We start from the raw sequence: 12,073 nt of genomic DNA on the forward strand, positions 1-12,073 counted from the left end.
CTTTTACTGTTCATGGATACCCCCTTTTATACCATCTGTCAATGTGGGATTTACCCCTTTTGTCCCTCAACCATTTCTGGCTTCTTGTTGGCATTTCTCCAGGACTGCCCACTCACTTGCTGGTTGTCCAGCCATTACCTCTACCTAGAGTGTGTTGGTTGCACCACTCTCCATTTCCAAACAAAATTACTTGTCTTGTTTCTTACCTCTCTTCGTTTTTGTTTCACCCTAATGGAAAAGGATTAAGCTACCTCACCACCTACCTCTATGACATGTATCAAGTGGTCCTAGCCCACACTTACCTCTTTTGGGTGAAATGTCATCCTAGCAGGACATTTCCCCAAAGAAGCTTGGGTGGGAACTCCACAATAGACCCCGTTTTTCTCCCCATTGCCAAACCACACCCTTTGAATACCTTGACCCGTGGCCCACCTCCCATGTATTGGCTAGGTACAAGTAGGTGGTGCCTTGGTCCTTTATGCACGCTCTACTCTGTTTGTGATTGTTTCTTTCTAGCCTTCACATCATTGCTGCTGCTCTTTCGTTGGCTAGTTTTGTTGTGCATACTAGCTTGTGTTTATCCTTTGTGGCATGGAGGATTTTTGGGCTCATGTTTTCTTCCTTTTATCCTTTCCCGGGTTGGGTATTGTCCAGACGAAAGTTGTTGTCTCTATAGCCTGCTGGGCCCACGTCTTATGGTTGTAGGCTTTTTGGCCATTAATCCTACCATATTACTTTATTGTGTTTGCCACGACCTTATCTTGCCTTTACTTCTCATTAGCCCCATGGGCTTACTGGCTGGTGTTCCTATCGTATTAGCCCATTAACCCATTAATTCTCTCCTTTGGGCTTCCTCGGCCCATTTACTACATCTTTACCTCTTATCATTCATTAAGAGCTTGTTGGTCATTATTCTGGCCATGTCAACCCATTGTGTTTACCACTTTATTCCTTAGACTTCCTCAGTCCATTTATTTCTTCTTTACCTCTTTTTACTCCCATGGGTTTATTGCCTAATTCCTTAGGCTTCCTTAGCCCATTTACTACATTTTTACCTTTTATTACTCTTATGGGCTTATTGGCCCTTATTCTTGCTGTGCCAGCAGAACTAAGTTTACCACTTTATTCCTTGGGCTTCCTTGACTTGTTTACTTCTTCTTTACCTCTCATTGTTCCCATTGGATTGCTTACCATTTCATTCCTTAAGCTTCCTCGGCCCATTTACTTCTTCTTTACCTCTTGTTACTTTCATGGGCCTACTGGCCATCAATCTTGCCACGTCAGCCCACTAGGCTTGTTACCTCGTTTTTTTTACCATTTTGCCCCTTTTTTTCTTCTCATCTTTCTTATTGTTGGGCTTTTTCTACTGTTGGGTTGTTTGTTAAAAATGGGCATCAACACTTCCAGAATAGACCACTCCATTCTGTCATAAACTTTACTCATATCCACCTTCAAGGCCATAAAACCATCTTTCACATGATTGTTATGCTGCATGCTATAAAGAGTCTCAAAAGCCACCATTATGTTGTCAGAAATAAGACGGGTTTTTGTGAAGGCACTTTGATTCTCAGTAATGATTTTTGTAATGATTCTCTTCAATCTATTAGCCAAGACTTTAGAATAAATCTTATATAGGACATTACAAAGACTTATAGGTCTAAACTGGGAAACAAGTTTAGGCTTATTAACTTTCGGGATGAGAATAATAAAAGTATGATTGAGATGTTGAGGAAGGGAAGCAATTTTTATTTTTATTTTTTAAAGTACAGATTAAGTAATATTTGTACCTATAATAAAAAATAAATTACTTATAAGGTTTTATATAAATAGGGGCATGAAAGTAAATTCATACAAATTAAATTTGTATTTTCTCATTTTTCATTTCAATTAAATTATTAAACAAATTAGTTTTTCATCCATCCATTTTGCCATTCTCCTAACCAAACATATCGAGGAAAAATTAAAATATTTTCTATCTTCCAATATTTTATCCTCCAATTTTTCATTATTTTCTCATTTTTTATCCCTTAATTTTTCATCTCACAATCAAATGAAAGCCTTAGGGAGGTGTCAAATGTCAATAGACCATTGCTCCGCAATTAAAGATAACTTTTATAATAAGTTAAGAATGATATAATATATTAAAAGGCTTGCATTCTTGAACAAAATCCGAAAGAGAAAGAAATAAATAAATAAAATCTCTTGAGTGTTGAACGTGGCAGATGGATATAATCAAAGTAATGACAAGGAGAGGAACCTTATCCAGATTTCAAAGGTTTGACTGGCCGTTATGACCTGAAAAAAACCCGCCCTCTGTTTTCCAACTACCATTTACAAAGTTTCAAGTTTCCATACCTAGTACTACTAAACAATGACGTTATATAAACCCTAAACATAGTACAATCACTGTGTCTCTTTTTCAGTAACCTATTCTAACGCTTTTGAACCTCTATCTGTCTGTATCCGTAAACTCTGAAACCAAAAACCCTTCAGTAATCCTATCCAAAAAAAAAAAAAAAAAACCCTTCAGTAATGGCTGAGGTAGTTTTGGCAAATGGAGGAACTGAGAAGAAGGTGATGTTGGCTATTGATGAGAGTGAGTACAGTTACTATGCGCTCACTTGGGTACTTGATAATCTCAAAGAATCTTTAAACAAGTCCCCTCTTCTCATCTTCATGGCTCAGCTTCCTACCAAAAATGCTTACACCTTTGCTGCCTCTCTTGGCTCTGCTCGTATGTACTGTCCTGTTTCACCCAGTTAAGTACTAATAATTTCTTTGCTTCTTAATTTTGTTTTCTTTGGTGTTTATTGGAGTATATAAGGTGAATTTGGGGCTTTAGAGTTTGGAAAATTATTGATTTTGTATTTCTATTTCTCTTCAAAAAGTTTGTATTTATGGAAGGGGAAAATAATTAGAGATGGCTGTTGTACTCTTGTTTTTCTTTTATCCCCCAAAGCCTCGCTAACTCATGATGGTTATAGTTCTATGCTTATACTTGTTTAAAATCTAGTGTATAAATTGTGATATGGAAGTGGGCTTGTGATTTAAATTAACTTGCCAAGCATAGAAAGTTTAATGAGCTTTTGGTGGGAATGTAACACAAACACCACAAAATAAAGGCTAAAGTGCAAGATACACCCTTAACATTTGGGGATCTTCTGATTTTATATTCTGAAGTTTCAAAATTTGGATTCTACCCATTGAAGTTATATTCCATTTACACTTCTGCGTGTAAAATTCAAATTTTAAAATTTTTGGATGTAATCCATAAATACCCCCAAATTTAGGGATGTAGTTTGCACTTTAGCCCAAAATAAATTACTATATAAAGAATCTATGACATGTGACACTTCAAAAAAGAACACACGCACAAGTTCTGCACTTGGCACTTTAATTAGTGGTACATGTTGAGTTTATTTTATTGAAATATGATTAGATGAGATGTACTGGATTATAATGAATTAATCTGATTTATGTTATGATTTCATAAATGTGCCAAATAAAATGAAAAGATATGATGTTTCAATAAATCTCTTCATTGTTTGTTTATAAATAAAGGGCCTGAAACAGATTCAATTTAATTTTTGTTTTTTCTCTCATTACTCTAGTCAAATACATCATTTTGTAAGAAATTATCTTTAGAAGAAACTTCAGAATTGTTGTCTGCTGGTCACTTTGCTATCATGGAGGTGAATTACATGTAACCCGGCATTAAACTCTTTCAAGCAGGGCAATTATCACCTTAAGGACGATGTTCTATACACAACTCAAATACGCATTAATTTCTTATTATTGTTTCATACTCATTTTCTTCAAAAGTGCTGTTTAATAAGTAGGAAATAAGTAAGAACATTCATGGCGTTATCATGCTTTATTTTTTATTCAATTAGACAGGGGAGTATAGCTTTGTATTTTAGAATCAGAGCATGTACTTCCTACTTGAAGGGGTTTATTTAGACCCCTTCTGTTCCGGATGACTAACGGTGGTTAAGAAGTGGGGGAAAGTTTGTTTTCTCCTCATTTTGAGAAATATTTTGTAAAAACTGCATTCTTCACCGTGCCCTTCTTTCCATTTTTCTTCTTTTTTCCCATATTTGAATAGTTACAATGATGAGTATAAACTTTATTTGATTGGAGTTTCTATTGACAAGTTTGCATGTTTGTCCATGACAGCTCAAGAGTTTAATAACTCCGTCAAAGAAAATCAGAACAAGCTCACATTGGCTCTTCTGGAGAAAGCTAAGGAAATATGTGCTAGTCGAGGGGTATGTCCACTATTTTTCATTCCTTTTTTTAACAAAATTTTATATTATTGGCAGTAGCAACTCAATTATTATTCAATCCATTATGGTTTACTTCATAATTTAACAGCTAATGGTACTTGATAGTGTTGTATGGACATATCAATGTACTCATCTAAGACTTATAGAGATGGATCATTAATGGTACCATACAAGGCCATGTTTAATTAATTGAAAACATCATATTACTTAATTCCTAAATGAAATAAAGATGATTCATTTAAATGTATGGAGCTCTAAACACTCCTTTGGAGTCTTTGAGTGGGTGGTTATTCTTTTAGAATCATCTGCAGCATAAACAAGTAAACTGGTAATAGTGCCCTATTAATTTGTATAATTAGTTCTTCCATTCTTTCTTTTCTTCCTTTGAAAGGTATTGCTATGGCCAGCAAGAAATTTCCTATTCCATATGAGCAAATCTTAATGTACATTATTTTTTTTAATGAATTTCATCTGTTTTTTTTTTAAATATTTGTGAAGCGACATCACTGATATGCAAAGATAAAAGGGGGAGAAGAATTGGGAGGGGGGAGGGGGAAGGGGGGATGATGTCATGTTTGTGGTGTAACTTACATAGGCAAAAGGTAAAGATAAATGTGCATTTTGATGGGTTTATAACTAATTATTTCTAACAAATTTCTCATATATGTTATTGTTTGCACAACAATTTAGCAGTAAAGATGAGCAAAAATGATAATGAAAACTACAGACTGAAAGGCTGTAAAAAATTCAGAAATATACACTAGATACTAATTATCTGCAATGCCTTGTGTCAAATGATTACATGGTAACACAACTCCTACAATACAAGTCTGACCTTTAAGGCTATCTGCAAGAATCGAAACCCTTTCATGCCTTGTACCTCAATAAATCATTGCTTTTTCCTTTGCTTCTTTTTGAAATACTACCTCATATAATCTCGTTGGAGATATCAATTTTCATTTTCTCTGTGAAAAGTGATACTGGCTCTCTGTATACTGTTTAGTAAACTATCCCCCATTTTCCTCCTAGACTCTCACTCATTTACACTCATAATTTGTTGAGTCTCCAAAATGTGATAATATTTCTTTCTTTTTTATTTTTTTATTTTAAATTCTTGTTCTTTTGAGTTTCAAAATCCTTGTCTCAGCTCTGTTGTCAACGGTGCTTCCATAAAGGTTGAAGGAAGACCACAAAGGGTAAAAATGAAAAAAAAAAAAAAGAAAAAAAAAAAGAAGAAGTTTAGTTTGGTTTGATGATCTTGTATACTATGTAAAATATTGAGCTGCTGTAGGCTTTTGGATTTTTGTGGTTGCCTCTTCAAAATTAAGGGTAAGATTATCTACCAACCACCTATCATAGACCTTACAGAAGTGGGAAGCCTTATGCACTAGATACAAGCTTTTTACTATTTCTAAGCACAGCAGTGAGTTTCTCATCTTAATCAATCAGGCCATTGGTACTAAGAAAAAATGGCCTGTAGAGAGAACGGTAAGCTTCTAACTACTCATGTAGAACCTTTCAGTAGCACGAACATCACAAAAAGTAATCTTCTTTGACCAGTGGGGCAATCTAATAGTTGAGAATGATCTTGTGGATACATCAATTTGACAAGTGAGTGGTAAGATGAAGCTTTAGTAAATATTCTGAACTATAAATAAAATGAAAGGATGATTATCAGAACAAGGTATTGGGAACAATACTGAATTGTTTCTGCAAAATCTCTTTAAATTGCTTCAAAAAAGTAATGACCCGTTGCTTTGTGTGAAAGTTCTTGCATGTTTTCATGCAGGCTACGATTCTATTTTAAACATAGTGAAAACTTCTAATATGGCCATATATTCTTGATGTATTTCTTATGTTTGTAATTTAAATATGCCATTGAATGAGCATCAATGGCAAAGATAAGAAGGCTTTGTGTAATGAAGGGTTGACAATGTAAGTTTCCTAATGGGCTATTGCAAACTAGTCTCTTAAGAGATTTAGTATAAAGTTTCTGCCACATAATATCAAAGAAATTCAGACTTCTTTAGTCTTGAACCCTTAAACTCATCCTTTGAAGTTTCAACCTTTCTTTTTCTATTCTCTATTGTTTTGCCGTTGGATCTTTCCTCTTAATGCCTATTGTTACATTTATTAGATAGAAAGTTAATACTTTTTTGCTACATCAATTATATCTAAAAGTTTCTTTTTCACTGCATCAATGAGAACGCTTCAATCATCACAAGTTTGAAAAGATGAAGAAAACGTCTTAAATGATAGTTGTATGGAGAGTACATATACAGTGCAGTTTCTGTGCCATATGTTCTGTACTCATCTTTTTCTTAGCATAGGAACATCTATTTCACCCCTCTTTGGTCAAGAGATGACTATAAGCCTTAAACAACATTAATTTTTTGCCGCCTAACCGGCTCATCAAAATAAATTTGTTCAAATGATAATGATTACCTGCATTCAAAAAGTATACTTGTTTATACTCTTAAAATGATACTCAAGCTTGAGAGCTGACAAGATGGGATATAGATGTATACAAATGCACATATTTCCTCCTTTGGAGCGTACAAGTGTAAGATTGGGGTTTGTTCATATTATTTTTGTAGGTAAACGCAGAAACACTTACAGAGGTAGGAGATCCTCAAACGGCTATATGTAATGCAGTTGAAAAGTTGAACATCAATTTGCTTATTCTAGGAGAGCGTGGTCTTGGAAAAATCAAAAGGTTAGTTTCCATTTAATCCTTTTTTTTATGCAACATTGATGTGATTATTGATAGAATCAGCATTCATACAGACAAATGAAATCATAAATTTGCAACTTCAGTTTCATGTATCTAATTAGAAGTACATGTTATGTTATTGATGGATGGTAAGATTTCGATGTTAAGATCATGTCAACATATTTAGATGTTTTAAATTTTTTACTTGTAAAAAGTTTTGTTTATGGAACTGCTGAACTTGAAGTTTATAAAGCTAGCTGCCAAGATGAAATATTTTCGCCATTTCACTTAATTAACAATAAATAGGACACATAACTCTTTTCCGCATTGTACTAACATTAAAGAGCATACATATGTGTTGTAGTTAGTTGAACTAGTAAAGTTTCTTGTCATTGAATATGGGAACTAGGATCAAATTCTGTCTACAACAAAAAGAAACTCATTGGTGTCTTGGCCTTATGGTAAAGAAAAATCGTTATGGAGTAGATGCCAAAACTTACAACATCTATCAAAAAGAAAAGTAAAGAGGATATATATATAACCCTTTCCGTGGATGCTCCAATCCTAAGTCCTATGTCTTTTAACCTGATTTCATGATCAACCACGAGAAGCCACAATAATACTTTATTTGATTTTTATTTTTATTTTTGATAATTTGATAATTGGGGGTGGGGAAAATATTAACTTTTGTATTGTCTTCATTGGAAACACCAAGAGATGACAACCAATTGAGTTACAAGGCTTTTGGCAAATAATTTATTTGACTTGCACAAGCAAGTTCACTAATTTTCAGTTTTATATTTTAGAAATGATTGTTGGTTTACCAATCCACATGTCTGAAAATTCATTCTTTACCCTTCTTAATTCCATTTCTTATACAAAATTTACAAGACCCGGGGGTTATTGCCCCACTGCATTCTATAATGTATGAAATCAGTTTGGCAAATTAAGAATATGCTTATCATGATACTTTACATCCTATGGCAAAGAAGGTCTTCCAATTATTGAATACTAATATACCATGGTGTTGATACAGAGCTATTCTGGGGAGCGTGAGCAACTATTGTGTTCAGAATGCAAAGTGCCCTGTCCTTGTTGTGAAGAAACCTTAGTTACAGGGCATTCTACATGGTCAATTCATGACAAAGTTTGTTTAGATGTTGGTTAATACAATTGAAGTTGATACAATTTACAATGTAAAATGACTTCATAATCAGAATGTTTTATGATGTGTTGAATGTGTTTAAACTCACATATAGACTCTAATGTTCTACTAAACGTAATGAATACAAGAATGAAAAGCGATCTATTTGAAATAATTTGATATTTTCTGTGGAACAATAGAATCATTAGCATAGAAGAATACTGTGGAGCAATATCAGAAAGCGGCCTTTAATTTAATCAATTGATATAATTTGAGTAGCAAGGTGGAACACTAATTTCACAAAGAAAAAGAGTGCTAGATTACTAGAAGTATCATGTTTTATACATTCAAAAGCAATGACTAGAACCATGTATTTTATTGATACTGATCGACAGGTATGGTCTAAAGCTTCAGCATACACTATAGAAGAAATAAATATTATCACTTAAAGTAATGGTTGAGAATGGCTGCCAACCGAACTCCAGCTTGAGCCAACCGCTTATTGACTACTGGTAACCGGGAGAGAAAATATTCATCTGCAAACAGTTTTCATATTATTTCTCTATACCAAGAAGAAATGAACATGCAGAACTGGAAAACTTGTAAGAATCTACTCTTTACCTTCTAAAACTGAACCTTCAGTCGCATCTTTATATGCCCAGTCACAGGCTGCTTCAATGCTTTCAGAGGCATATCTGAGAAAAATAACCAACTTCATCTATCCTTAAATTTCAATCAAGTGTATTATGAGATACCCTTGTCAAGAAATGCTTCATATTTGATCTTGCAATGATCAATGACTAAAGTTGCATAACTAACTAAACAAGTCACATACACATAAACAATGTTGCTTTTGTTCAATAAGTTGAGACAGACAAGAGAAAAGAAAGGATAGGCAATAAGTTAAAATAATGTCGCTTTTGTTCAATAAGCGAGAAATGATATCTTATAAAAAAAACCTACCTTTTTAAGGGAAAAAGGAGACATCTTTTTATTGGTAAAATAGTGAAAAAAGATGACTTTTTTGAAGATAGGCAATAAGTTAAAAAAAAAAAAAGAGAAAGAAGTATAATGTATTGGCTAACTAATACTTCATTCATAGTACCTTATGACAATGAAATGGAACTTGCTAAAAAATTCTAGGTTAATAAATTGTGGTTGAGAAACATACACGTCTGCACATGTTGTATCAGTATAACTGCAGCTCTCCCAGCTCTTAACCTGATCGGCCCAGCCAGTCTGTAGTTTGAAATATATTTACAGAACAAAATTGATACACATTATGGAAAATAAACCAAGTACTAAGTCTAATACAGTCACTAAGAAAGTGTCAAATAAGCTACCGTAATATTTTTTTGAATTGCATCAATCTGGTCTGCCAAATTTGAACTATAGAACCTTTCTTGTGCTGTCTCTATAATGTTGTCATCCCATATCTGTATGAATAAATATGAGTTTACAAATCATAAATATAGGCAGCCTTTTTGTATAAGCTATGGTCAGTTGACAACTACACTCACATGGTGAAGATTTTGCTTCCTTGTGTACCAGTGAACTTCAATTGTATTGCCTCCCTTGTCTGAAGCAAAACCGCAGTGTAGAGGCTGCATTGAACAAGTACTATCGTTAATAATGCACACATCCAGACATGCTATGTATATTCAGATCATCTTTAATGCGACTCGTACCTGATGAATATCACCCAAAAAATGAGAGAAAAACAGGAGTGCTTCAGTAAGGTTATCTGATAGTTACAATTAATTGCATTAGAAACACGATTTGTTCAGTAAGTTAGCATAAATGGGCAGAACATCCATAAGAGAAGAACTTCTACGAAAAAAAAAAAAAAAAACCAATGAAGAGGTTGTACTAAATATTATAGTTCAAGAATTTACATGAATTCTTACCTTTGCTGCTGGAATCTATCAACTGGCTGGTGTAATTTTGAATTGCTCCTGCAACACACCTCCCTTCCCTTCCATTTTCATCCTTGCAATCCCCTGAACATTAAAAGTACTGTTTAGCATGACATGATGTCAGCCTACACGGCATGGCTTATACTTTATCCTATCATCACCAACGTGTGGCTTAAGAAGTCATTTGGATGTTAAGTGCGTTATATTTTCCTATAGAAATTTATTAGAAATAATTATGAAGCTATTTTTGATAAATTATTGATTATTCCAAAATATTAAGTTGTTAGTGGGCCTCAACATGTGGGATATGGGTGGAAGTTTCAAAGTTTTAAACAGAAGGTAAAGTAGAGACAAGATTCGAACTCGAAACCAAGTACCATGATAAATATTACTGATTATCCTAAAAATTTAATAAGCTATTAAAAAATGAGAAATTTAATCATTATCTAATACTCTTAGCATAAAGATTCTGTCTTATATATGTAGCACCAAGAGAGAGATTAGACTCACTCGAGAACTTGTAATTGCAAACATCAGGGGTATTTACAAAGTGTAGGGGTCTTGACCAGGGATAATGAAACTTGATCTGATCTGCCCATATACACACACTCCCTAAGTCATTCTGTGCAGATTTTGGAAGCAGTTCCTCCACTATCTCAGCAGCTCCTTTGTTCAAGCGAGACTGTTTATATTACCACAGAAAACAAATAACCATGGTATAAATATTTCTGATCACACAGACAATACACTGAGATTAAGAAAGAAATTATTAAGCACCTGAGCAATGCTACAAACTATGTAATGCCCATCATGTCCCCAAGCATCAATGACTGGGAAGAGAAGCACCAGTGATACAATAGCCACTATCTGGAGTTTGCAGTATTCCATCTTCCTTCACTGCAAAATTACTACAACTTCATCATATATAGCACTAGAGAACTCAGAAAGGAAAGTAGAGCTCAGGATTGGTTAGTGTGAACTGTATGAATAATCCATTTTATGGAATAATACATGTCTTTTTCAGAAAGAAATCATATTAATGATTGTCTTGCCAAAGGATGAAATATACATTTGTCTTTTAGCTTTCTACCAGGACATATACTGATTAAAGTATTAAAGTAGGAAGCAAAAGTAAATGCTAAAAATCAATCTGTTCACATTTACAGTTTTGATATTTTGAGTAAAGTGACCATTCCTATTGTAGTAACGGTAACGTGTTTATATGGGACATTAGGCATGCTACAATGAATGACTTTGCTGTTACGTGCCTGAAAAGGAAAGGAATTGAAAAAAGAAAATCAGAAATGAAGGATAATGCGGGGTGGGCATTTTGTGACTATAACGTTACTTAATGACTCCAAAAATGGCACAATCTAAAGAATATATCGTAAAGATTCTGCACAATAATATAGAATGATTGTAATTTCTGAATTTTGCATTTAGTGGTTCTATGAGATTTGACATAATGTCAAATATTCCAGAATAAAATCGATCTTAAAATTTGATATTGTGAAATGGCAATGACTCTAAACATACCAAATAGAAAATGAAATCTTAAGTTAACCAATTAAGTACTTATGAGGAAGGTCAAAAGATGCCACTTTTAAAAATCATGAAAGGTGTCGATTTAATGGTCATTAAGCTTACTCCCATGTGGTTTGGTGGACACCAAGTCCTACATTTGCTTCCCGCGATAAGATCATTGGAGAAATACCGGTTTAGTTCTCATCTCATTGATAAACAAAAAACCAACACCACCCTAAACAGGGCTCTCACTATTGGAGCTGGAGGTCAGTGGCTCTAAAGTAAAATAAACATATAAATAAAATCCAATTCCAAAAATTCTTTACTAGTATAACAGTTCTCTAACATCATATAAGTGGAAAAATTATACATAAGATTAATTTCTCTTTCATGAGGATTTCTTACCAAAGTTGCATGATTTTCTTCACCTTTTCTCTTTATTTTTCTTATTTAACTTCGTATGCTCTTAAAAGACCTCCAAAACGTTTTA

At 33.8% G+C, this 12,073-nt stretch overlaps 2 protein-coding genes across 2 annotated transcripts; one reads left to right on the forward strand and one right to left on the reverse strand.

Annotated features, from left to right (window-relative positions):
* The first annotated feature begins 2,320 nt into the window (after positions 1–2,320).
* On the forward strand, positions 2,321–8,318 carry LOC115990353 (universal stress protein YxiE-like). The gene is made up of 4 exons (XM_031114191.1): positions 2,321–2,758; positions 4,177–4,268; positions 6,884–7,002; positions 8,036–8,318. The coding sequence occupies exons 1-4, from the start codon at positions 2,533–2,535 to the stop codon at positions 8,109–8,111; spliced, it is 513 nt and encodes a 170-aa protein (XP_030970051.1). The 5' UTR covers positions 2,321–2,532; the 3' UTR covers positions 8,112–8,318.
* Positions 8,319–8,438: 120 nt separating this feature from the next.
* Positions 8,439–11,226, reverse strand: LOC115990344 (endonuclease 2). The gene is made up of 9 exons (XM_031114185.1): positions 10,837–11,226; positions 10,570–10,741; positions 10,051–10,143; positions 9,832–9,887; positions 9,664–9,747; positions 9,487–9,579; positions 9,315–9,382; positions 8,765–8,838; positions 8,439–8,679 (listed from the first exon to the last, which is right to left on the reverse strand). Exons 1-9 carry the CDS (start codon positions 10,945–10,947, stop codon positions 8,585–8,587), a joined length of 846 nt encoding a protein of 281 aa, XP_030970045.1. The 5' UTR covers positions 10,948–11,226; the 3' UTR covers positions 8,439–8,584.
* Positions 11,227–12,073: the final 847 nt, after the last annotated feature.

This window comes from Quercus lobata, chromosome 1 (assembly GCF_001633185.2).
Source record: "Quercus lobata isolate SW786 chromosome 1, ValleyOak3.0 Primary Assembly, whole genome shotgun sequence".
NCBI lineage: Eukaryota > Viridiplantae > Streptophyta > Magnoliopsida > Fagales > Fagaceae > Quercus > Quercus lobata.

Bases quoted from the DNA above. Each gene is read 5' to 3' on its own strand.
- LOC115990353 (XM_031114191.1), top strand. From the start codon at position 2,533: ATGGCTGAGGTAGTTTTGGCAAATGGAGGAACTGAGAAGAAGGTGATG. The intron at 4,269-6,883 runs GTATGTCCACTA...TTATTTTTGTAG, and splicing joins AAATATGTGCTAGTCGAGGG to GTAAACGCAGAAACACTTAC. The intron at 7,003-8,035 runs GTTAGTTTCCAT...GTGTTGATACAG, and splicing joins GGTCTTGGAAAAATCAAAAG to AGCTATTCTGGGGAGCGTGA.
- LOC115990344 (XM_031114185.1), bottom strand. From the start codon at position 10,947: ATGGAATACTGCAAACTCCAGATAGTGGCTATTGTATCACTGGTGCTT. The intron at 10,742-10,836 runs GTGCTTAATAAT...TAATATAAACAG, and splicing joins TAGTTTGTAGCATTGCTCAG to TCTCGCTTGAACAAAGGAGC. The intron at 9,748-9,831 runs GTACGAGTCGCA...TGTTCAATGCAG, and splicing joins TTTTGGGTGATATTCATCAG to CCTCTACACTGCGGTTTTGC.